The sequence below is a fragment of the Corapipo altera genome, unplaced genomic scaffold, assembly GCF_003945725.1.
Source record: "Corapipo altera isolate COAL_440 unplaced genomic scaffold, ASM394572v1 45, whole genome shotgun sequence".
Lineage (NCBI taxonomy): Eukaryota > Metazoa > Chordata > Aves > Passeriformes > Pipridae > Corapipo > Corapipo altera.
The window spans coordinates 14,370,128-14,394,082 of record NW_020884877.1 but is presented as its reverse complement, the minus strand read 5'-3'; the positions used below and the strand labels follow the sequence as shown (position 1 = coordinate 14,394,082).

Sequence of the window (23,955 nt, the reverse complement as noted above, 5' to 3'; positions counted from 1 at the left end):
AAGCAGTGCCTCGTCAACAGCGTCTGTGACTGGTGCTTACAGGGGCTGCCATGTATCATGGTAGATATGTGTTGTCACAGACATGAATAATTTTCATATTTAAATGATGATTGTTGCATCTTCAATAAAACTGTCTCATGTTTTTCTTAATGTAGCAGTAATACAGTGAAAATAGTTATAAAAAGCTGAACAGTTTTACATTTCTGATAAATAGAAATGCAAATATCCCAGAGTACATGGTAAGCAAAACATTATTATTCTAATATAATAACATGAAATAATTTTTTTTCTTTTGGACCAATCTTCTTTATCTTTTTCTGTTTTTTTTGGTTTTTTTTTTTTAAAGCTTTGTCTCTAGACTGAGTAATTCTACAACTATCCATGTATTAACACTAGAATACAAAATACGTAAAGGTTTATTGTTTTTTTCTCCTGTTGACTTCGGAGATAGCAGGCTTGAGGTAACACCTTCTCCCGTTTATGTGCTGGTAAAGAAATGACTTCTGGGTGGCTTCAAAATGATTAAAAATGTAACACTGAAAAATAATTTTATGATAATGAAGGATTTAGTCTGAGAATAATAAAGTTGTGTATAGTGAATAAATGGAAGTATAAAAAGGTAAAAATTAACATTCGAATGTAACAAATGATAAACTTTTCTTAATTTTTCTTGACCTCAAAATTAATGAAGACTGAAGGTCAACATAAGGTACATTTTTGCAACAAAGAGTGCAATTAATGGAAAAAGCCCCCCGCTAAACGAAAGAACCTTCTAGTCAGTTTTTGTTTAAATTTTGATTTCTATATGCTCAAAAATGTGATGGGAGTCCAAAGGCTGCTCTCTTTTAGTCCTGTATGGGATGTGTTTAACTCTAAAGCTACCTCTGTTTTGGGTAGTTCGTTGCTAATTGTTGGAACACAGAAAATGTATCTGCAGATTGGAAAGGAACAGTATTTTCACTGGCCTATCCATAAGTACATGGTTTCTTAAATATACCTGACTACTAGCAGTTCTGTGTAGATTATGAACTGTACCTGTTTTGTGACATCAGCAATAAAGAACGCCTAGGGTGCTCCAGCCAAAACCAGCCTGCTCTTTGTAATAATCATCTGATTTAGTTCTCTGTTTGGTAAAAATTAATATGAGACATCCAGATTTAAAAGATAATTGGAAAGAAAACCTAGCAACATATATTTTGATTATTAAATGAGTATTGTGAAATACTTTACAGGGCTTTTAAATGCCTTTTTAAACAGCACAATTAAAAGTGAAAAAAATTCCAATCACATTTCTAAAAGAAAACTTTGCTTAACAGTTGTTTCTCTGTGACAAAAACGTACTTCTGAGTACCCCTTTCCCTTTGATTAACTTACTTATCCCAGTTTATTTATCATTTTGTAAGCAGTGAAATTACACAAATTTGATAGGATACAACCGAATTCGGTTCTGTGGCAGACTGTGACAGTTTTAGGAAATATTGCCAATGGCATTAAGAACATTGCACTCATTCATTCACTTCTTAAAGAGTAACTCTTCTTTTAATTGGGGTTGCTTTTTCCTTTTTTTGTTTTAAAAGTAAATTTAGTTTTAAATTGAGCTAGTTCTGTAAAGCTAGTTTCTGACTCATTAATACTTTAAACAAGAACATATCTTGAAAATACTTCTCTGTGAGCATGACAATTTACTATCTGTTTGCTTGTGTAAGGTCTAGTAGATGCAAAATAATACATTGCTCTCTTTTTTCAGCAAAGCAAGGTCAACATGGCGTGCTTTCAAATAACAGCAATTGCAAGTAAGGCTAAAGCAAGATGCTTGTAAAATATGATTCAAAGAACTGACAGAGAAGGTTATTAAAAATAGCCAAAATCATCTCTGTGAGCTCTGGGAAACATATTGTTTTGAACAATGGTCCAGCACACAAGAGCAGGCTTTGACCTTTACCTAGAAACTGTTCTAACCTATTTCAGCTACATAAACACGTAACACACAAGTGACAGTAGCACTGAATTATGGCAGAGAAGGTTTTCCATTTGCTATTTTTTCTTTTCTGCAATTAAACAATACTTAAAATGTTTAAGAACAATTAAAAATAAGTGTTTTCTTTTGCAGATTAAAAATTTAAATTATCATTAGAAAATATTACTTAAATGTCATTGTGAAGATAATATATAAAATTATACATAATAAGCTTCCCCCATTGACTTGGACATAATGTATCAATGTGCTATTCATAGCACTAATCATGAGACCTTCAGGGTGGAAATTTCAGAAGCTGCCATTATTCATCCAGTTCTAGGGTTCTGCAGTACACAAGGTATTCTCTCACCATGCAGCAGCCAACTGGGTTAGAAAGCAATAGTATTATCTGGAAGTTCTCTTTGTGCCCACTGTTAGCTGGAACATGAGAATTATATTGATGTTTTCAGTATTATGCATGTATGCTTATGAAAACACAGCATAGAAAATCGATGTACAATGCTTTATGCTTATTCTCAGAATGCTTTTTACATACTGGCAAACAGGAGAACAAGTAGCTAGAATGATTTGGTCTGATAAAGTGATTTGCTCTTTAGATGAGAGCAGAATTAAGCCAGCACTGGCTTCTATCAAAAAAAAGCCATTCATTTATTCTATCAGTAAAGATCTGACACTTGGGACTGTTCTAGTTAATTCATAGAACTACCTGTAAAGGTTGTAGCTGTATGAAACATCTAGCAAGTGTTTTTCTCAAGAGATTGATTCTGAAGTTGGATCATCCCTTCTAAGCCAAACACAGGTTTTGGCTTTACCTGAGTTTTTCAAAATCATTTAAGTTTAAAACAAGCAAGTTTGAGTGAACTTTAGCAAGATGTGATTTGTAAAATCACAACCATCATCTAATACAGCTGCACTGGCTTTTATTTCTTGTCAGTTTTCGGAAAATCAGAAAATAATTACAGAATAAAATAAGCAAATACTACTTTACTTGTATTTAAGTATATTAAAATTCCCCTTGTGAAGACTTGATATTTTATATACAAAAAACTTGCTTAATGTTATATATTTTTCCTACAAGCCTAAAAGTCTCCTGGAAATTATGTAGGGATCAGTGTGCAAGGTCTCAGGACAAAACTCAAAATTTAAAATATTTAAAGTATTTAAAGTATTTAAACTTGTGGGGAAAAAATTCATATTGACTTAAACGTATCTTGTATTGAATTACAGTGATCTATGCTCTGCCGAGTTCCTGTTGACTTCAGTTGATCATTCTGCCCAAATAAAGATTGGACTATGTTCTAGTCTTGCAGTGCTTAAAACCAAACCAAACCAAACTCCCCCACTGTTAGCAGACACTGGTTCATTAATTTTGTCTATTTGTAAATAATGGCAGCATCCAAACTTCAGATCAGTGTTCAACTGTCTCTGGCAGTTCTAATGATAATAAAAGCAAAATAAGTAGTATTTTGGCTTCTGGAAATACTAATTACAACAATTAAAGAAATTACAAGTGTTTAATCTTAAAGGAATGTTTTAAAAATGGTGGTGGTGTTTCTCTAATGGACTATGGACACACAAGGGTTGAAGAAAAAATTAACTGTTTAAGTAACCAGTGTAGCTGTAAATAAAAACCAAGCTTTTTTAGACACTTGTTTTCTTCTTAATATCACCTGCTTCCTTCAAGTCTACCATACTTATTCTTAAAATATCATTTTGGTATTAAAGAGACAACACATACATTTTGATGAAATTATTCAAGTGGAAGACATCAGTCAAATCTGAACTGTCAGGGTGTCATACTCTTATAGACTCCTTTAGAAATCATAAGTTGATTGTTTTGTTTCTCTCTGCTTCCTTTTTTTCCCTTTTTTTTTTTTCCATACAGAGCAAGCAGAGTTTGTTTACAGCAGTAGCAATTTATCCATGTACCTTGATCACCAAAAGTGGTTGTATGGCTGTCACTTTCCATCCATGTATCTGACTGTGACATCAGGGCATACCAGGCTATGTAATGTTTTTTTCCCTCATTAAGTGGATACAGTAGTTGACTGCTGACTTGGTTTCGGTAATTGGTAATTAGAAAATCATCATTTATAATTACTCTTGACAGTTATTGATCACACTGTATTGTAGAAATAAGTTGTCCTTGGAGATCATCAACAAAATAAATCCACATAATTAATTGTACTTAGACTTTGAAACCCTAGCTCAATACTTCTAATTATGGTCGTGTTTAGCTCAGTGAAGTTCACTGTTTTTATAAAGATTTGGAAGTATGTTATTCCACAAGTGTGGAACTGGCATTTTGGGAAACAAGTGTTTTACACAGTCTTGTACAGCAGTCAGCAGGCTATGATGATGAACATTAGGTCTTACCTTCACTATATAGAAATCTGCAACTAACTAATACTGCAGTTTTTATTCACCAGTACTGTTTTCCTGAGGATTTTTGCTTGGGTAAAGGTTGCAGTATCAGGACCCCAATTTATAGGAAAATCTAGAGCATTTACAAAGAATCATAGACTGAGAGTTTATTGTGTATTTTTAGAATTTGTATCTGATTTTGTTTGTTTGTTTATTTAATTTATCCATGCAGGTTTACCTATGAAATTGCCCCTGTTTTTGTCCTCATGGAACAAATAACACTTCGAAAGATGAGAGAGATTATTGGATGGTCAAGTAAAGATGGTGATGGAATATTCTCGCCTGGTGAGTTTTTCTTCTCTGTTTTTGTGGTTTGACTAAAACTTCAAAAGGTACAATAAACATAAACTGTGTCTGAATATCCAGACTATCTGCAACACAATGCAATGAGTCAGTTATTTAGAAGTAGGAATGTTTTGTGTAAACATCCCGCAGAAAAGCTGGGGGAAAAATTATCTCAGAATATGGCTACAGATTATGGCTGGTCAACATTTTAAGACTTGATTATGAGTGCTGGTGCATAGTTGGGCATATAAACAGTCCTTTTTTGTGCTTCATTTCTGGAGGTGCTGAGCAATCACAGCTCGTGCTGACCAATAGTTCTTGAAAATCATGTATTGACTTCTTTGGTGGACAGTGAGGATTTGGGCTCACAGTCAGGAAAAGGCTGTGGTGTCACTTTCTGGGACATATTGTCTGGGATATAAACTGACTGGGTTCACAAGTATGATTCCCATATAAAGACCAAGATAAAGTGTCTTCCCATGAAAGTGACATAAAAGCAGTGAGCAGAGACAGAAATGACTGATGATAAGCCATGTGGAACTCCTGAGCCAATGTGTGGACAACATGGGCACCCAGCAGAATTCCATTTTCTGGGTTTGGCATGAGGGGACACCATCCTGTTGCAGAGGATAAAGGACAACACCACCTCCATTTGAAACAACCCACATAAAGTCTAGGAACGCACACTTGCTTGATGTCCAGTCCTATCTGCTAGAAAAATACAGATCTTTCTCAGTGTTCTCATCAGTAAGAAATACTAGAAGATGATGTTGTCCTAGACTTATGGATGAGATTGATCTTCCTAAAGCTTGAGGTCTGCATCAAAGAACATACCTAATTGTCCAGGGCTCTTTGTAACAGCAGGCCAAGAGAAATAAGTGTTTTCTCTCAATTCAAATTCTTCAAAAGTAAGTGTCAAAATACATTAGCTGAACTGTAGACTGTGAAGTGCCTTTCCCATAACTGACCCTAAGGAAGTTTACAATAACTAGCTCAGCTGTAGAAATGTACCTTTAAGCCATCTACTTCTATGTCTACAGTAAGATGGGATATATCCATCCAATATGTGACGTTTCTCCAGCCTCATACAAGTTGATAAGTTCTGTTGTTCTTGCTAACAAGAAGTTGACATGCAAAAGCTGCACAATGAAAGCTGAACTTTTCTGGAATGTGTTAGAAAATGTTAGCAATTGAAAGAGATGACAGATAGGAAATTCTGACTATCACTATGACTTTTCAGAGGGTCTGTCCTATGCTATTTAGACAGATGTGTGTGCATTTCAGAAATATACTTCTTCATAGTTCACTGCCACTTTCACTGCATTATGCAAATGAGACTTGTATGTCTTTGGTATAATATGCATTTTTTTCATTATCACGATTTTATTATTCATTCATTTATTCATTCACAGGAGGAGCTATCTCCAACATGTACAGCATAATGGCTGCACGTTACAAGTATTTCCCTGAAGTCAAAACCAAAGGCATGGCTGCAGTCCCTAAGCTGGTTCTCTTTACCTCAGAGCATGTGAGCTTAATACACTGCTAATTCTTAATTTATTGATGTATGTTGTTAAAATACTTCATCATTAAACCACCATCCTGTTTAATGTTCATATGTTTGCTGCAGAGTCACTACTCAATAAAGAAAGCTGGAGCTGCACTTGGATTTGGAACAGACAATGTGATTTTGATAAAATGCAATGAAAGGTAGGGTGAATGCTAAGGGTTTGATAGATTAAAAGTGTTCATCTGTTAAATTTTTTGTATTGTGTTTAAGGACTGATTCAGTACAGTGTGTCAAGTTACTAATGGCCTGTTGAGAAAATCCTATTAAAGTATTTCAGCTGTAGGTAGTATTTCCATATGCATTCTTTAATTTTCTTTGTCTTTCTGTTTCTATGATAATTACAGAGGCAAAATAATACCAGCTGATTTGGAGGCAAAAATTCTGGAAGCAAAACAAAAGGTTTGTGCTCTTAAAAATTAGTCCTTAAATGCTTGGCCTAGTAAAATTATTCCTTCCTTTGAAACCAGAGGGCTGACATTAAAGAACACATTATAATGAGATATAAATGTCATCATAATATTTTCAGATGCTTAATTATACATTCATGTATTGTTTAGGGAATTATCTATATGTCTTGCTAAGGTTTCCATTTTCTGTTTAAAAACAAAGTATTTTTAACTCTTGAACCACATCCATATTTCATGACTTTAAAAAATAACTTTCTGTGGAAATATATAGAAAAAAGCATGAGCATACGAAACTAAAGCTACTTTTTTCCAAAATTCAAAGTTTAGCCAAAACTATAAAAAATTCTATAGAACTCCAAAATATCATATAGATTTCATGTGTGAGGCTGCAGGGTTGGTAAATATAGCCAGTAAGCTTAATTTTTTGATGCATTAATTATTATTTCTTGAATCATTGCAGTGAAAAATCCATTAATTTTGTACAAAGCAACCGAAGTTAGAGCAATCTAGATTATTAATTTTTTATTTCTTGACTTCCTTACATTTGAGCACTCTATGAAATTGCAGTTCACATTTATTTCATTTAAGTCAAAATTGTCTTTCTTTCATCTGATAGTTGCACATTTATTGCTTTTGTTTTGGATTCCTTTGTTCTGTTTGTTAGTAGATAAGGACTAAAGGAACAATTTCAGGCCTTCAAATAGCAACTTACAGATCACATTTAATTAATTTTCCCTTATAGTGCTGTAAAAGTCACAACTTTACTTGGCTATTGCTAGTCTTTTAACATCGTTTGAATCTCCTCACTGAAAAAGATTAGACAAAATAATATTCTTTATCTTCTAACTAGTTAATTTTGTGAAGTTACAATACAACAAAACAGAGTTTGTTCTTACCATGTATATGATTAGTTAGTTTCTACTGTAGCTTATGTGTACCTTTCACATGGGAAGAAAAACTCTTTTAAGGCTGGAAAATGAGATAAAGTTTCTCATATTATTTTCCTTTTTTTTTTCCTGAAAGAGGTTGGCATTTATATTTAATATTTTTATTTTTATTGTAGGGATACGTTCCTCTTTTTGTAAATGCAACTGCAGGCACAACAGTATATGGAGCCTTTGATCCAATACAGGAGATTGCAGATATATGTGAAAAATACAACCTCTGGCTCCATGTAGATGTAAGTAACTAAAAAAGTGCTGCTATTCTGGCAAAAAAGGATTTTTTTTTACACGTGTTTTTTCTTGAATTAAAATATTTATTACTAGATTATGATTAATCTTAAATATGTTGAGCTTTTTCAAAAAAATGAGTCTTCTCTTTTTTCTGTCTCTTCCAGGCTGCCTGGGGAGGTGGACTCTTAATGTCCCGAAAGCATCGTCATAAATTGAATGGAATAGAAAGGTACTACACAGTGCTTGTTTGTAATACTGTTATGCAAGTACCTTCATAAGGTACATGACACTTCACAAATTCATGAGAATATTAATTTGCTACATTAAGGAATTTAAATTAAACAAAAGTGAGACAGACAGGAAAGGTTTAGACTGTGAAGATTGAAACAATACTACAGAAGAAAACAGTGATGTACCATTGTGTGAAAGGTAAGTTTTCAGCTGATTTGAAGGGGGATAAGGATATTACTCGGCAAAAAGAAAGGAAAATTGTTCTATGCATATCTTTGAAGGGATCATAAGTCTGGGAAAGGATGAAGAAGGATTTGAGGAAAAAATGAAATGGGAGAACTAGACAATCTCTGAAATGTAGAGCTTTGAGAATAGCAGAGATAAAAGAGGAATCCAGGGAAGGTGTTTGAGCATGGATACTCATGACGGGAAGCCATGATATGGTGGGAATTTGTAAAGGTTCTCTCCTGAAAGATGTTTGCAGTTTTTTCAGAAAATAAAGAGTATTTTCTACCTGAAAATGAGTGCTCTGTAAATGAAAGGTTTTATATATATATATATATATATATATATATATATATATATATACAAACAAAACTACTTTTTTTTAAATACAACAATGAGAGGAACACGGGGAGACTGAATTAGTAGCAATTTTTAGGGGCACGTTTCAGTACCTATAAAGCTGGAAAAGACTAGAGTAGCTGATCCTTTTCTGCTGTGCCAGGGAGAAGACCGAGGTCATTTACAGGGAGGCCAGAAGGGTCACTGATACTCACCATGTCTGAGAGCACAGGGGCCTGTGAGTTACATGAAACAAGCAGGAAACTCTTGTAGAGGCCAGAGTAAAGTCTGTAGAAAAGAGCACACGGGTGTCCCCAGGTACATAAGCCAGATTATCAAGATGCCCACTGATACCAGAAGCCAGTCTTTAATAGATAATTGATTGAACCCAATTTAAAGAGACAAAGCGTTTGTGTTGGTAGTGATGGCAGAGTGAAAGTATGACTCTCTCACTGGCCCTTACAATTCAGACTCAGTAGTCATTCCAGGTGTAGCCTTTGGCACAGTTGTTCCCATATCCAGTGATGACAAGCCTGTAGAAGATACTATGTTTATAACCCCATGGGTGTCTCTAGATTTCCTCTGAAACTGCTCTATCATGAAATGCTGCCCATCTGAACAGAAATCAGAAAAGCAATGGAGAACCAGAAACTTGTTTTCCATCATTGCAGATATCAGACTCCAGGGAATCAAAAAATATTTGAAGCAAGCTCCACCTGTGTACTCTTAAATTAGCACCAAATTGCTTCCTTGAGTCAACTGAATGTGAGAACCACCTAAAGATGTAAAATGAGTACAGTAAGTTAGGCTCTTCCTTAGGGAAAACAACCTTTCCTGGTGTTGGGCATCTCAGACAGTAGGTGAAGAATAAATACAATGTAAAGAATTGTGTACAGAAGGACTAGCAGCAAAACCATGCGGACCCTTCTGTCACAGGGACGGCAGCATGTGGTGTGGCAGGAGTACTCTGAAGTAGCAGAATCCTATCAACCTCTGCCCAGTCCAATTTGCTAGTCACTCATGGCAACATGTCTAGTATAAGGCCAGCATTGTGAAATAATTTTCTTAAGGTACAGAGGTTTGGTCGTAGGAGTTTGGCACACCTCTTTTCACCTGAGGTCAACCCAGAGGTGCTAATTAAGGCTTTAATTTTAAGTAAATAGAGAAGGCAGCAGGCCATGATGCGTGAAATTATTTCTTTCCTAGTCAGTTATACGGATCTTCAAACACGGGATGGGGCCCACGTGTACTGTGTAATTGCCTGTCATGAGCCCCAGCTGGGGTCTGTTGCTAACACTCAGGTCATACTTGGCCTGCTTGGAGACACGGGCATGAAGGACTGGCATGCTGCCATGGTACAGAGCTGGGATTGCCTGTAGTAGGATAGCCTCTGGCTGGCTGGCTGCACCGAGGAGAGAGTGACATCTTCATGTTAAAATAAACCTAACGCTCCTTGCGAAGAGTGACTTAAAATTGTCTTTGTTTGGAACCCTGAAAGTTAAATAAATGTGTTAAACTGAAGACATGGTGTTTTTAAAATGGAAATCAGCTGTTAGATAAATTCGTGTTTCTTGATTACTCTATCTGAACTATTAGTGAAGTTTTTTGAAAGATAAGTGCCTCCTAAGTCTGAGCTATGTATCTGCTGGTTTGCACCACATTAGCAGGAGATTTTAGAGGGATGGTGAGCTGCCCAGGTACAGCACAGCCTGCAATGTTCTTTTGACTGAGGGGTGCTGCAGTTTAACCTAGCGCAGACAGAGGTTGGAATCATATCTAGAAATTAATGGTCCTCATACTGGGGTGAAGATATCATTGTGTTGCTCAAAATGGAGGAACTGTGGTTATATCTGTGCCCTCTGAGAGCAAAACGTAGAAGAGGAGGAAATACCTTTTAATTTTCTTTCAACCACATTGTAAGAATACATGAATAGTCTGTGAAATACCATTATGTGGTATTTCCTTCTGTGGAAAATGGAGTGAATCAAGGGGACATTTGGCAATTAATTACTTAGGGCGAAGAGGTCAATGAATGTGCAATGTTGGCACATTTATTTTAGCATCATCATTAAGCCGTCTAGGATAGTGTGTTAAAAATACAGAACGTCTCTTGTGTTTGACTAGCAAATTAGGGGATCTTGTGCACTCGTTTGTGTTTACACGTATAAAGTTTTAAGCTTTACATACAGAATGTTGGAGCCTTTCAGCAGTCCATGGGCTCAACAAGCTAGAGCTGTGGCTCTAGCTGGGAAAGCAGATAAGCATGGAGAGTGTCTTTTCATTTGCTTGCTAGTTTTCCAGCAGCTGTTCAACAAAGAACTGTATTCTCCCAGAATCCGTATTAGTCCCTTAATTCTCTGACACCCCCACTTTCCCCATCAGTACCTTGAATTGAGAGAAGACATCAAACTGGTTTTGTTATTTTTGTTAGTCCTATTTCTAGAAGTGGAGTCTTCTGGGGGAGATGTTACTGTATCAGCTAATTAATCTGATACTAATTAGCTGATATTAGTAATAATATAAATTAATCACAAGTCTGACATTGCAATGTTAACGCAAAAAAGTTCCTTTCCTGGACAGCATAGCTGGGAAAGAAGACACTTGAGACAGTAATAACCTCCATACTGATATCATCATGGTCAAAACTCCATATATTTCCAGCTGAAAGCAGAAAACAAAGGTGACTGCTTCAGGTTAAGTTTCTGAATTCCAGACCTATCTGAATGTGTAATTTTTTTGCAGAGCCAACTCAGTCACTTGGAATCCACACAAGATGATGGGAGTGTTGTTACAATGTTCTGCCATTCTTGTCCGGGAGAAGGTCTGCTTTATATTTAATAATTAAACATTTTTAAAAAAAAGAAAAGTAAATACCAAGCCCTACTTTTTCAGAGGGTATTGCAAAATCCATTTCATTTCAAAACTTTATTTGGAAGGAATAATTGTGTGGATTTACACTGTGTTTAGGAAGTTGTTTTATCTTTCCTGGGTTTTTGGGGCTTTTTTTGGTTAAAGCTGTAGGCAATATGGATCAGATCTTTAGCTGTTGGGTCTTTGCTTATTCTAATAGCAATAATAGAGCCATGCTAATATACTTCATCTGAGCACCTGCCCTGCTGTTTCTACGATATACTGAACATACGCCTTTGGTCTCAGTACTTAGTAACAGTCTAAACTTCTTAAATAAAAAACAACTTTTTTTACCTTACACAGTGGTTTAAAAGTTTCTCAGTTCTGTTGAAAAGAAAGCATACTGCTTTTATTATGACTCTCTCTATATTTTTAGGGCTTTCATCTAGATTCTTTGTTGTCATCAATGAAAGCAAAACCAGTGTCTTATTTCTCTTAAGCAATAAGTATTTTCCTTAGACAATAAAAAAAAAGAAGTCATCTGTGGATAGGACTAATGATACTGTTTACTAATTTCTGGCATGTCAATTGCTACTTGAAGAGTTTAGTTGAAGAAGTCATCCCTGTGTATAGAACTATCACGGAAGAGTCATGAGTTCCAGCCCTAGGTCTGCCATTGCTCTTCCAGTCGATCCATCTCTAAAGTGAAGACTGCAGCACTTATTTCCCTCTATAAAACACATCTATTGGAGAGAAGCACTAGCCTTTGTTTAGTGGCATGCATGCTTATTGTGCTAGCTATTGCAGGATTTTGGCAAGATTTTTTGTCTTATATGAGAATTTTGATAGGTGTTTTTGTATTTATCAGACAAACTGGTGTTCTTTGAGCTTCCTCCAAAAAACACCAATAAACCCTAAAGGAGATGCAAACCATTTTAGAAATATCATGTGTAAGATTTCTGTGTAACATACAGGAATTTGCTCCTCTGTGTTTCCTTCAGCAATTTTTACTGGTAATCCATAGATTTCTATTGGTCTGTGAGCCATATTTATTTGTAAGCAAAAAATGTCTGGTTTAGGTAATTTGTACCTATATTTGTCACTTGTGTTAAGTGTCATAAAGCTAGACAATATACAAAGTTGAAACCTTCAATTCAGTTTTTTCATTTAATTTTGTCCCTCTGTTACACTGAGAGACCACAGCTGTATTCCAGTGTGTAATTTAACAAATTAGAAATTTAAGTGTTAAGAACATAGCCTTTGAAGTGCACAAAGCTAATATCACAAACTAAGTACCCAAATTAATCTGAGAATGCTTTTAATCTGAGGTGTGGGTGTGTAGGTGTGTAAAACCATATGACCTCTCAGGGACATCTAAGAGAATCACCTTAGCTTATGAAATTATTTTTATGGCTTGAGTTTACAAAACAAAGTCAGTATGTTATAATATGTCCCATTAAAGAACAATTCTTCTGTTTATGTTTGAAATACTTTTTTATACATTATTGATGTACACAGTTTCTTATGTACATATGCTATGTAAGTCATATAAGTACATGTTTTTCGTTACAGGGTATACTTCAAGGCTGCAATCAAATGTGTGCAGGCTACCTCTTCCAGCCAGACAAACAGTATGATGTCTCCTATGACACTGGAGATAAGGCAATACAGTGTGGTAGACATGTGGACATTTTCAAATTCTGGTTGATGTGGAAAGCAAAGGTAAATAACAAAAGTTTATCTCAAAAACCAGAAATGCATTTATTTAATTTATAAGTCTCAAGTGGAGGTCAAATTTAGTCACTTTTGTGGTATTGATTAACTGTATTTTTAAATTACAAGAAATAATAGTGCTAAATGTTTTCTGACTGAAAGTATTTAAAAGTGAAGCCTATCTGAAAAGATGATTGCTTCAGAAGAGAAAAAATAACCATATGATTAATACTTTCTTTCTTTTTTAAACAGGGTACAGTAGGATTTGAAAATCAGATCAACAAATGCCTGGAGCTGGCAGAATATCTCTACACTAAAATCAAAAACAGAGAAGAATTTGAGATGGTTTTTGAAGGGGAGGTAAGTTTTCTTTTATGTACGTAGGAGCCAAATCTGGATGGAATTTCAAAAACAGTCTTCATGCTTCTCACAGTTTGTCAAGCCAGCTATGCAAAACTGCTCTTATTTCCTAAAGAACTGCATGACTATTGGCATCTGGGCATTTTTTTGGCTAAATGCATGTGGTTTTGTACCATAATTGTCAGTTTTATCTCCTCCTCTTCTGCAAAGGACTTCTCAGGTTAGGGCATGAAGGCTACCTTAATACAACCTACTCATGCTGAGATTCCACATTATTACGTACATAACCGAGAATCTGCTCTTTTGCTGTGTGTTCTGTTGCTAGTGACACTGCATAAACCCTTGGTTGGTAGAATATACTTCATCTCTACATTTACTAAGAAAAGGAAAATTGAGTTGCTTCTGTTGTGATCCTGGAAAATAGTTCCTCATGAAACTGCATGAAGGTGAAAAGCATTTGCCCTTCATTAACACCCTAAATATTGTAAGTAGGACAATGTATAGGGAATATAACACAACAGATGCAAGCAGCAGAACTGCAATTCATTTCTTTCAGTTTAACATGTGGGACTGAGAAAGTTAATACTGTATTTTGTCTTTCATGCCTGTGCTAAAATACACTACTGACGAGCCTTTAGTGTGGGATTGACCTGTATTGTTGGGTTTTTTTCAATTGATGTATGTGTTTGGTTCTTTTTGCAGCCAGAGCATACAAATGTATGTTTTTGGTATATTCCTCCAAGTCTCAGGGGCATGCCAGACTCTGATGAGAGAAGAGAAAAGTTACACAGGGTATGTGTCTTTTGTTAAATATAAAAATATAACCTACTCTTTCAACCCAAAGTAGTCTATTTATTAAAAATAATGTATCTGTGTGTGGGTACATGTTACAAATACTGAGATGTCAGTTCTCCATTGCTCATCACGACCTTGATATTTGCTCACTTCTGTCTCCTATTTATACTGAGGTTGAAGTCACGTGTTCTCTATAGAACCAGGTACAGAACATGCTCAATTATTCTTTGATCTGTATCACTTCTGTGCTCGCAAGTGTTACAAATCTTCAAAAAGCAGCTAGGCCTAAAGACATTGCAGTCTTGTTTGGATGGGACAGCATACCAGCAAGAGAAACAGAAGGGTAGATATTTAAAAATACTTGGACAAGTAAAGCACATGGAAACCTGTAAGTCCTCCTCAGGTCTTTATTTGGATTTTAAATGACAATGCATTAATGCTTTTCAGTGAAAATTAATACCCTTTGGAGGACCTTGTGATAAATGTATTAGAAGAAGTGAAAGAGGGAAGCAAAGACATCATAGAAGCATCACCAGGAAAAGTATCCTGTTACTTAGGACTTGAGGGAAGCAAAATACATTAATTTTGTAGTATTTTAGACAGACAGAAGTAAAATGAAGTACATTCAGGAGACAAAAGAATAACTTTTAGGTCTCAGAAGTAATTGCTCTTTTGTGTATGTGTTAGGGAAGGGAGAAAAATGGGCAATCTTGAGAGGTTTTGTAGAGGATTTTAAATCTGTACCACACTGAGGAAAGAGAACAGAAGAGAATAGAAATGGCATGTTAGATAAAAAAGTTGCCGAAAAACCCAGAGAATAGAGGAAGATTGAGGTAAAAGGTATGAAGTGGCAAGAGGGATAAAATGTTTGACTTGACCCTGTTAAGTGTTAGAGGACATCATAAAGTTTCCTACAAAACAGCAAAAGAGCCAGACATCTGATCTTGGTTGGCAGAGAGTAGAGCAGGAGAAAGAAGGTCTGGATGGAAAAACTGGGCTTAGAAAACACCAAGTATTACAACCATCAGAACATTGTTCCTTGTAACTTAAAGCGAGGAAGTGAGATTGTGGTAAATGCAAAGTACTGCAAAACTACTGGAAGGTTTCCATGGCTTATGTTAGTAGAAAATATTCTTTATGATATAGATCTTGTTGAAAAATTTCTATTGTTGTCCCCTTCACACAAATTGCTTTGAGAATACTCATAATATCCATTACCTTCGAAAAGGTCTGGAGTAGGTTTTCATACAGAGGCAGAAAACATTTCTTCATAACAAAATCTTTAACACGAAGAAATTGTGTGTATATTTAATAGATAAAATTATTACATAGTGAATACTCTAAGATGTTATTAGTCTGTTAATCAAAAAGATGGATATTATTGTTGTCAATTTTCCTTTAAATATCCAATCCTACATATTTAGTTTATCAAGCTTTTTCTGTTACAGATATTTTTAATAAAAATTAGTGCCTTTTTTGGCAGTCAATTTATTTTTTCTGAATTAAGAAATGCTGTGACATACAAAGAAAAAAATAAATTTTTCTTTTCTCTTTCTCTCTCTTTTTTTTTTCAATGATAAAGGTGGCACCAAAAATCAAGGCACTGATGATGGAGTCAGGTACTACCATGGTTGGATATCAGCCTCAGGGCGATAAAGTCAACTTCTTCCGAATGGTCATCTCCAACCCAGCAGCAACTAAGTCTGACATTGACTTCCTCATTGAGGAAATAGAGAGGTTGGGGCAGGAGCTGTAGTACAGTGGTTTAATTATTTATTTCTCCAATTCACTGTTTTCCAGCACTGGCTATTTTTTTAACCCAGTTCTGCAGAACATGTTTTAAGGAAATTCTCTTTCTGTAAATTCCAATCTCCTAAGACATACTTAAATGAAACAACAATAGGTTACTGAAATATATATGTATTGGTAGATCATATTACTGAGGGAAAATGTATTATCTTGAAGTTGAAGTACTATTGACTCTTACATTGGTCTTGTTTATTGTAGTCAGCAGGAAATTAATAAGTACTAAAATAGCAAATTAAGAACTCTGCACAGTATATATGTACAGTATAAATAAATATATATAATTATATATATACATACATATATATAAAAAGTGGTTATAAGCTTAGATCTAAGCCACAGCATGTTTTCCACTTTAAGAGAATTAACTTTTCCTTCAACAACTATTTATGTGGATAATGTGCTACAGGTTTTTCTGCCAGACAGAAATAGGCATATAGAAACATTTCTAAAATGTAGATTCTTAGGAGCTAAAGAAAATGTATAACAGTATTAAATCTTATTGTTGGTGCTTTTCTCACTTACAAAACAGCAATCTCGGACAGCACCTTTGAGTAAGATAGTTGTATTTGCCCTTTAGTGTCAAATCAGGGGATAATAGTAGCAGAGTCATTGTAACAGGTATATTATTGCTGTATTTTTAGAGGTCAATTTGTGTAGATTGTGTACATTATTGTTAAATGAATTTGTGTAAAAGGATTTAAATGTAATAGTTTTACAGCAAGATAACTGTTGAATTGTAGGTATCTGAAATATTTGCTTATTTATATGCAGAGATTTACCATGCTGAAGAGTTGTCTTGTATTTTCTTCCATTTGTAATGTAACCTATTTATATATTATTGAAGTTCTAAATAATGTTTATGGTATTTCAGTGTCTTTGTGAGCCAAAGAAGAAATACAAAAATATTAGTTGACACTCATTTAAATCCTAGTGCCCTTAAAATAATATCTTACAGATAATTTTACTGAAGATAAGGAATTCTAACATTGTGTATAGACTGTCAAATTATGAAATCCCTTTAATCTATTAGAAATATTAGAATTTTCAGTTTTATTTATTGTAATGCCAGTGTTCTGAATGCTTTTCTAGTGAATATTGGTTGTTAGCCAAGGCCCCTGTTTTTGAGTTTTATTTCAGGACTGATCTCTATGACCATTTTAACTGAATTCAGTGGGACTTTTAGCCAGCATCACTCTTTTATTGAAATGGAACTTACTGTCTGTTTGGAACTTATAAGACCCCAAAATAATGTCAGTATCTTTCACTACAGCTAGCTTGTCCCAACACTTCCAATTGGCTAGGCTTTTCAAATTATAGAGACCAGATTCATCAGCAGCTTGTTCAATTTTAATCACCAGATAATCAATACTACCAAGTGGAAAAGTCCATACTGGAAGCAGAGTAATGGAACAAAAGGGAGATTCAATAATTCTCTGTCTACTGAGTTACTGTCATGGTGATAAATGGAATATGCTAATTTCAAGTGTTTTCATACATGATTCTGTGGCTATCTTCTATGCAAGCCAGTAATTAATTGCTTTTTCTCCCACCCCTCCACCTCAGTAACAAAATTAAATTATTTTAGTAATGTTCAATGAAATGCAGTCATGCTATGCAGTCTTCTCTCTGGCCCCATCAGTCCTGTGGAAGGACAGCTACAGCCAGGAGAGATTTCTATCCTGCAGGTCCCACTGGTTTTCTTCTGAGGATCCTGTCTCGCATTTTTGACTGTGTTAGCACAGAGAGAAGAAGCTGTTATGGTAAATGCCATATTGTATAGCACAGACTTTCTAGCTTTTCATAGGGCTATGCATAGGTTCCATAACCTTCTGCAAAATCTTTTGTTAAAATTGAGTTGAATCTAAAAATTATTATAAGTTTTTCACTGTCTTTTAGATTCATGAGTATGACTTTCAAAATAGTATCTACATTGTTCTTTTTATGTCATTAAATCCTAGTAACCTTACTGGTACAATATTTCTTTCATTAGGTTGTTTTCCTCAAGACAGTGTAGTTGATCTCTTGCCTTCTTGATCGTAAACCTCAATATTCCTCAATTATAACCCTATTATCTGACCTCTGTATTCAATACTTAGTATTTCTTAATGTAAACATCCATGTTGCATGACCTGAGACCTGCAGTACAGAAGTAGTCAGCAAGAACATTGACTTCAGCAGTTAGGAAACTTCTGCAATAGTAAATGCCATTCTTTATAGCTACCAGATATTCATCAAAACTAGACGATCTCTCATTATAGCTGGTTTTAGAGTACAGAAGAAATACATCATATTTTGATTTACAGACTTCTGCCTGAAATCTGGTCTCTGTCACAGTTTTATGTTATTCAAAAGGCAGCTATAGAAGGCCTTGGACAGTTCTGTGACGTAGTCAGAAATAGATCTAGAGCTCTTCAGTACATATATAATGTTTTGCTCACTAAAATTTCTGCTTCTTCGTTTAATGGAGTATCTTGTGTTTTCAAGGTCAAAAATCAGAGGTTCTACCTATTGCTCTTGATTCTTTGCAGCTAGGTGGGAATAATGGAGCTCCTCCTGCCTGTTTTGGAAGTGAGACAGTTAATGAAGAGGTATTTTCTCCAAAGACAAGGGAATTAAATTTATCTTCCTACTCTCTGCATTTTATCTTGCCTTTCTGCAGTGTTGTGCCCTGACACAGGTGACCACAATTAGATTTTTTGCAAAGCTTTTAATTCTAATATCAGATTCTGGAGAGTTTTCCTGTTACAAGTACCATGTTCCACAGGCACTGGGCTTATATTAATTAGTGACTTGATTTAGCAGAGCAGTTATAGTCAGTGAGAAAACTCATCTGTTTTCTTCTTAGTAGGTAATTTCCATCTGAGTAATATACCACAGCTTCTCAGACTAAAGTTTACCTGGAATTTTCCTCCTTTTTAATCCGTACACTATTGACCGTGAGAGATCAGGATGAATGGATATACAGAAGTATTGACTAATTCAAAGCATTGCAATTCCAGGTGAGTAACTTTGTTTTTCTGAGGTTTAAAATATACTCTAAGGTAGCAATTTTGCCTTTAAAAATCACATGGACATCACCATAAATTTGTGCAGGTGAATTCAGATCAAATAAACAATAGGCAAGATCTAAGCTGAACATGTAGCTGCAGTGCTTATTAACTCACATAATTTTGGAAAAGACTGACCACTGGATAAAAATTGAACAGCAGCTGTTGATTTTGAATGAGAAAAGTTCTGATTGTGTAATTAAAGGTAGTTTTTAGAGAAGATAGTTAAATTATGTCATTCACAGCAGACTAACAGAACCAGGGGCCTTGGGAATAACCCAGGATTTTAAAATCATTGTTGACTTAGCTCATACTCTGTTTTTTGAATGGTGACAAATATGAAGAGATTTTTTAAACAGAATCTCTGTTTTGTGGTTTAAGAAATATTACCGTTATAAAGAAGTTATGCAATGCACTTTTAATTTTTCAATAAAAGTTGATCTTAAAACTGACTAATTTGTCTCATATAATTTTTGTGAGCTCTTTTGTTTCCTTAAGAATATGAGACAAAAGCCATACAACATTATCCCTCACATTAAAAATAATAAGGCAAATGCTACGACTACTATTTAATTTTAATTGTGAATTGAATGTGAGCTTGTACCAATACAGACTGAGGAAGAGCCACAAGCACAGAACCTTGGTCAGTTTGAACAGCACTATTGAGACATTAGTACTGTGTATAACATGAAAATGGTGATCAAAAATCTTGAATTCTAGACCATATTTTGGGGTAACCTGCCATTCTCTTATGCGAGATAAAATATTTTTAATTCTTTTTTTTGTATACCAAATATATTGAAAAATAAGAGTACATTTTGAATTCATAAAATTATAATTTTTTTATTATATAGACAAATTCTGATTAATTGGTGCTTTATGCAGTATCCATAGAACTGTCATTGATTTTTACAGTATGTAACAAATTTGATTTTGATTGCTTTAGAGTAGGATGAGCATCCTTCATGTAGCATGAGTTTTTTTAAGAACATTTTTCTTTCCAAGTTAAAAACTTTAAGTAGCAAATGATTCACGAAGAAAATACATGCTGCAAAGAAACTTATTAAGTCAATTAGTGTAGCATGCAAATGGTATAATGTAAAGTACTAAAAATTGTGGAAGATGGTTGTGTTGTGTGAGTATTAAGGAATGTTCAGGTTACGCACAGGCTGTTCAATAAGCTGGTAGGACCAAACAAGAGTTTTTGTAGTTAGGTACAGCTCACTGTGGTCAATAGAATTACACCTGTCTGGATTTCTCCACTAGGGTTTTATAACTTGCAAATTGTGACAATTATGCTTAGGGTGATGATACATGAACTGGGAGTACTGCTTGCTCAAGAACAGCAACTAAGCTAGTGAAGAGATGAGAAGACACAAGCATTCCGTGAAAGCAAAGGTTAAAAGGAAGGATGGCTGCATAATATGGAAGCATTTGTGTTTCATTAGGTCATTTGAAAGAATCAGACCTCTGGACAAAGCAAAATTAAAATTTTGGTTAGAAGAGAAGATGCAAGCAGAAGTTTTTAAGTAGACCTAGTAAAGAAAGAAAAAAGTTTTGGTTCTCTGTTTTAATAGATCTATCCACTGAGGAAAAATGGTACATTGTTCAGTAATGATGAGAACAGAAAAGTCTGAAGATAAAGTATTACAGACCTTGATTTATTTCTGCTATTTATAAGGTAATCTGTTCAGCATCTGAATGTAATTATTTCAGATAAGTGTACTTTGTATGTGTATTTGTGAGTGTATTTATATTTCTTGATATAGATGAGAAGAACATGTATATACATTTACATACTCAGTGTGTGTCAGATGTTTGCACGATATTGACTGTTTTGTGTAGCTTTTTTCAGGACATCTGCAAAGATTCTTGAAATATAACATTAAACAACTATACCATGAAGAAAATAGTAAATTATTTTCCCTTACCTTTGAAAGTATGTGTGTGTGTTGTATATTTATATGAATGATTAAATCTCTATCATGTGAAATCCTTAAATTATATACCTTTTAACAGGACAGCAGTCTGGTTTTTCTAAGAACAGTTGTTTGAGACTGGAACTACTCAACAAAAAATTTTGGCCTTGTTTTATGTGGAAAGGTGTTGTGTCATGATACTGTGAGCAAAAAATATGTAAGATAAATGCAGATGGTAAGAAATGGAGAAAAACTAAGTTTAACATCAATAAAGCTTAGAAAAAATGTCACTACAAGTAAAATCAACAAATGTAAATACAATTACTTTAATTTAGATATACAGAAGCCTATCATCTGTGACCACAATGAAAGCTGTTTTGAAGCAGTGTCTGCTTCGTCTGACATCAAGAGTTTTGATTGTGCTGGTGTATAAATCAAGCATATTGGCCTTCCAAAAAATAGAAACTCAAATGCTAACTTTAAACTGGACAGTTGAAACTATCTCTAAAAAAGCAAAGTGAGAAAAGGCATAAGACATTTCTCATTGTGTCGTTTTGGTTGGTGCTCTTTATATCATCTAAAGATTGCACATATTATAAATTACATTCACTATTTAACATATTGCCTTATTAGGACTTTCCATGGGCCTCAGCAAAAAAGGTCGTTAATCTCAATTAAGCTTCTTCCTTTTCTTATGGGAAGGTTTCCTGCAGGGTAACACTTCCATTTGTTCTTGTGGGCATAGGGCCAGTCTTACCACTAGTTTGTAAGTGATAAAGTCTTTATTTCCATTGCTTTGAAGTTTTCTGCGGTTCCTTCTTGCACTGTTCAGCTATGAGCATCCTCTGAAGATGAGGCCCTTGTTGACCATCTCTTTCAGGTAATTCACTCTCCTGCCACATGCACAGCTCTGACAATCACTAAACACACTAACACACCTCTTGATTATCTAAAGGAGTGCAGCTTCACTGGGCAGGGGAGTGAGACCTCCATATGCTGGGTTTAACAGTGCTGAACCAAAGAACCATAGGTTTGATTACAGCAGGATTTCCCATTTTTGGGAAAAAAATTATTTTCACTAATTAATTGTAGCTGCTACCAGTAGGTATGTTGCTGCAATAACTTGGTGTGTTCACTTATCTCAGTTGCACTTCAAATGTATATTATTTTTACCTGACTATGTTATGTTTCAGGGGTATTATATTTCTTTATACTGTTTTGTATCATCATGGCTCTTCAATTATTGTACATATTTTTCAAGAAGAGGTGTGGGGTTTTTTTCACACAACAAAAGAATCAAGTTTAGTTTCCCTGCTGTATACACTCCATATCAGTGAGTAGTTGTTGCTGCTTTTACTCAGTCATAGGGAATGTAATTATTCTGTAGGCATAAATTAAATACCAGTTTTATCTTACAGTATAATGCAATGCATACTCTCTTGTCTTCCCAAGCATGAGGCCTGTCTTTTTGCAAGATATGATGTGAAGTCCCAGATTGCTAATTGTGACCTGGCTCCCTGGCAGTGAGAACTGTAATTGCCATCAGACAGTTCCCTCTGCTTTCTGAAGTGAGTTCGTGCAGACTGATTGCAGCATTAGAGCTTGTATTGCAGTTCAAAGGAAATCTAACAAAGTTTCTTCCTTTTGAATACATCAACATTACTCTAAAGAAAGCTACTAGGCCAGTAATTGCTATAATTTTCCTTTCCCAAAAGCCTAGGGTTTTTTTTTCCTCCCAGAAATTCGGTGACTGCAATGTAAATAATTATGCTTAGCTATTGTTGAATGACTTAAGAACTCATGTTAATTTTCTATATACAATGCTGCTATAATTGTACAATTACTGCTGTACTGGAAGCAGGCCAGAGGTGGAATAGAGGTTCTCAGGGGAGTTTGAAGTCTCTCTCATTTACACTGTAGCTCAGACCAGAGCTGTTACCATTAAGCTGGCAAAGTGGTCAAAAGAGGGAACTGAAATCACTGCATTATATTATAGAGACTTGGTTGGATTCTCAGAAAAATGAACATACCTTGAATTTACAACGGGAATGCCTCTTCCCCTTATCTTTTAGCAAAGACATGTAATTAAAAGAGCTTTGATAAAGGGCCCTTACTTTGGACCATGTCCTCAGTTTATGCAGTGAACTACTAATTTGTCTGTCTACCCACCCAGATAATTTCTAAACGAGCATAATTCATATACAAATGTACATCTCTATGCTTGTAACAAATTATTCTTCAATTACAGGACATCCACAAAATTTTAGAAATAAATAATGCTTTGTATATCCATCTTCCCAGCATTGCATATTTCTCATCCTTCTAACGAATGGATCAATAGATCCTTTCAAACATGTGTGTATAGGGGAGAGAGAGTGTACAAGGAAAGTCCTCTGCTAGGCTACCAAACCAGTCTTTTACATCAATATTTGAATGGAAGAGTGGATTGTGAGGTTGTTCTAACACCCTGACTTTGCCAGGTTTCTGGAGTACAAATGAAAAGGGAAAGAGAGATAAAATGATCGGTGGTGGGACACAAAAGAAGAGTCACACAGGGCTAATTTCAAAATAGTAAAGTTGTCCAGCAGGCAAAAAGCAAATGTACAGCACACATCTGGTTGAATAATTTACCGAGTAGTAAAACATCAGAAGAAGCTAAGAAATAATTTGACACCGTGCAAGTGACACTCATTGCATGTAGTCTGAAATAGACACCAGAGTGTGTCATGCTGTAAGAATACATAGAAATGTATATGAATATTTACCTGTCCCTAACTGCCTATTCATATAATTTTAAATGCACAAGATTTTTCTGGCAATATTTTTTC

The 23,955-nt window shown here is 35.0% G+C and overlaps 1 protein-coding gene and 1 long non-coding RNA gene across 2 annotated transcripts in view; one reads left to right on the top strand and one right to left on the bottom strand.

Annotated features, from left to right (window-relative positions):
• The window catches only part of GAD1 (glutamate decarboxylase 1), a 32,153-nt gene extending 12,493 nt beyond the window's left edge, over positions 1-19,660 (top strand). The window contains exons 7-17 of the mRNA XM_027637108.1: positions 4,575-4,687; positions 6,100-6,215; positions 6,318-6,397; positions 6,602-6,656; positions 7,728-7,844; positions 8,004-8,068; positions 11,377-11,455; positions 13,057-13,206; positions 13,450-13,557; positions 14,260-14,349; positions 15,935-19,660. Of these exons, the coding sequence (XP_027492909.1) occupies positions 4,575-4,687; positions 6,100-6,215; positions 6,318-6,397; positions 6,602-6,656; positions 7,728-7,844; positions 8,004-8,068; positions 11,377-11,455; positions 13,057-13,206; positions 13,450-13,557; positions 14,260-14,349; positions 15,935-16,108 (1,147 nt within the window). The 3' untranslated portion in view covers positions 16,109-19,660. The remainder of the gene's footprint in view (positions 1-4,574; positions 4,688-6,099; positions 6,216-6,317; positions 6,398-6,601; positions 6,657-7,727; positions 7,845-8,003; positions 8,069-11,376; positions 11,456-13,056; positions 13,207-13,449; positions 13,558-14,259; positions 14,350-15,934) is intronic.
• Positions 422-4,480, bottom strand: LOC113944232. Its single transcript, XR_003526615.1, has 3 exons — positions 3,717-4,480; positions 2,328-2,395; positions 422-536 (listed from the first exon to the last, which is right to left on the bottom strand). It is a non-coding gene; the product is annotated as an uncharacterized LOC113944232 (long non-coding RNA).
• Positions 19,661-23,955: the final 4,295 nt, after the last annotated feature.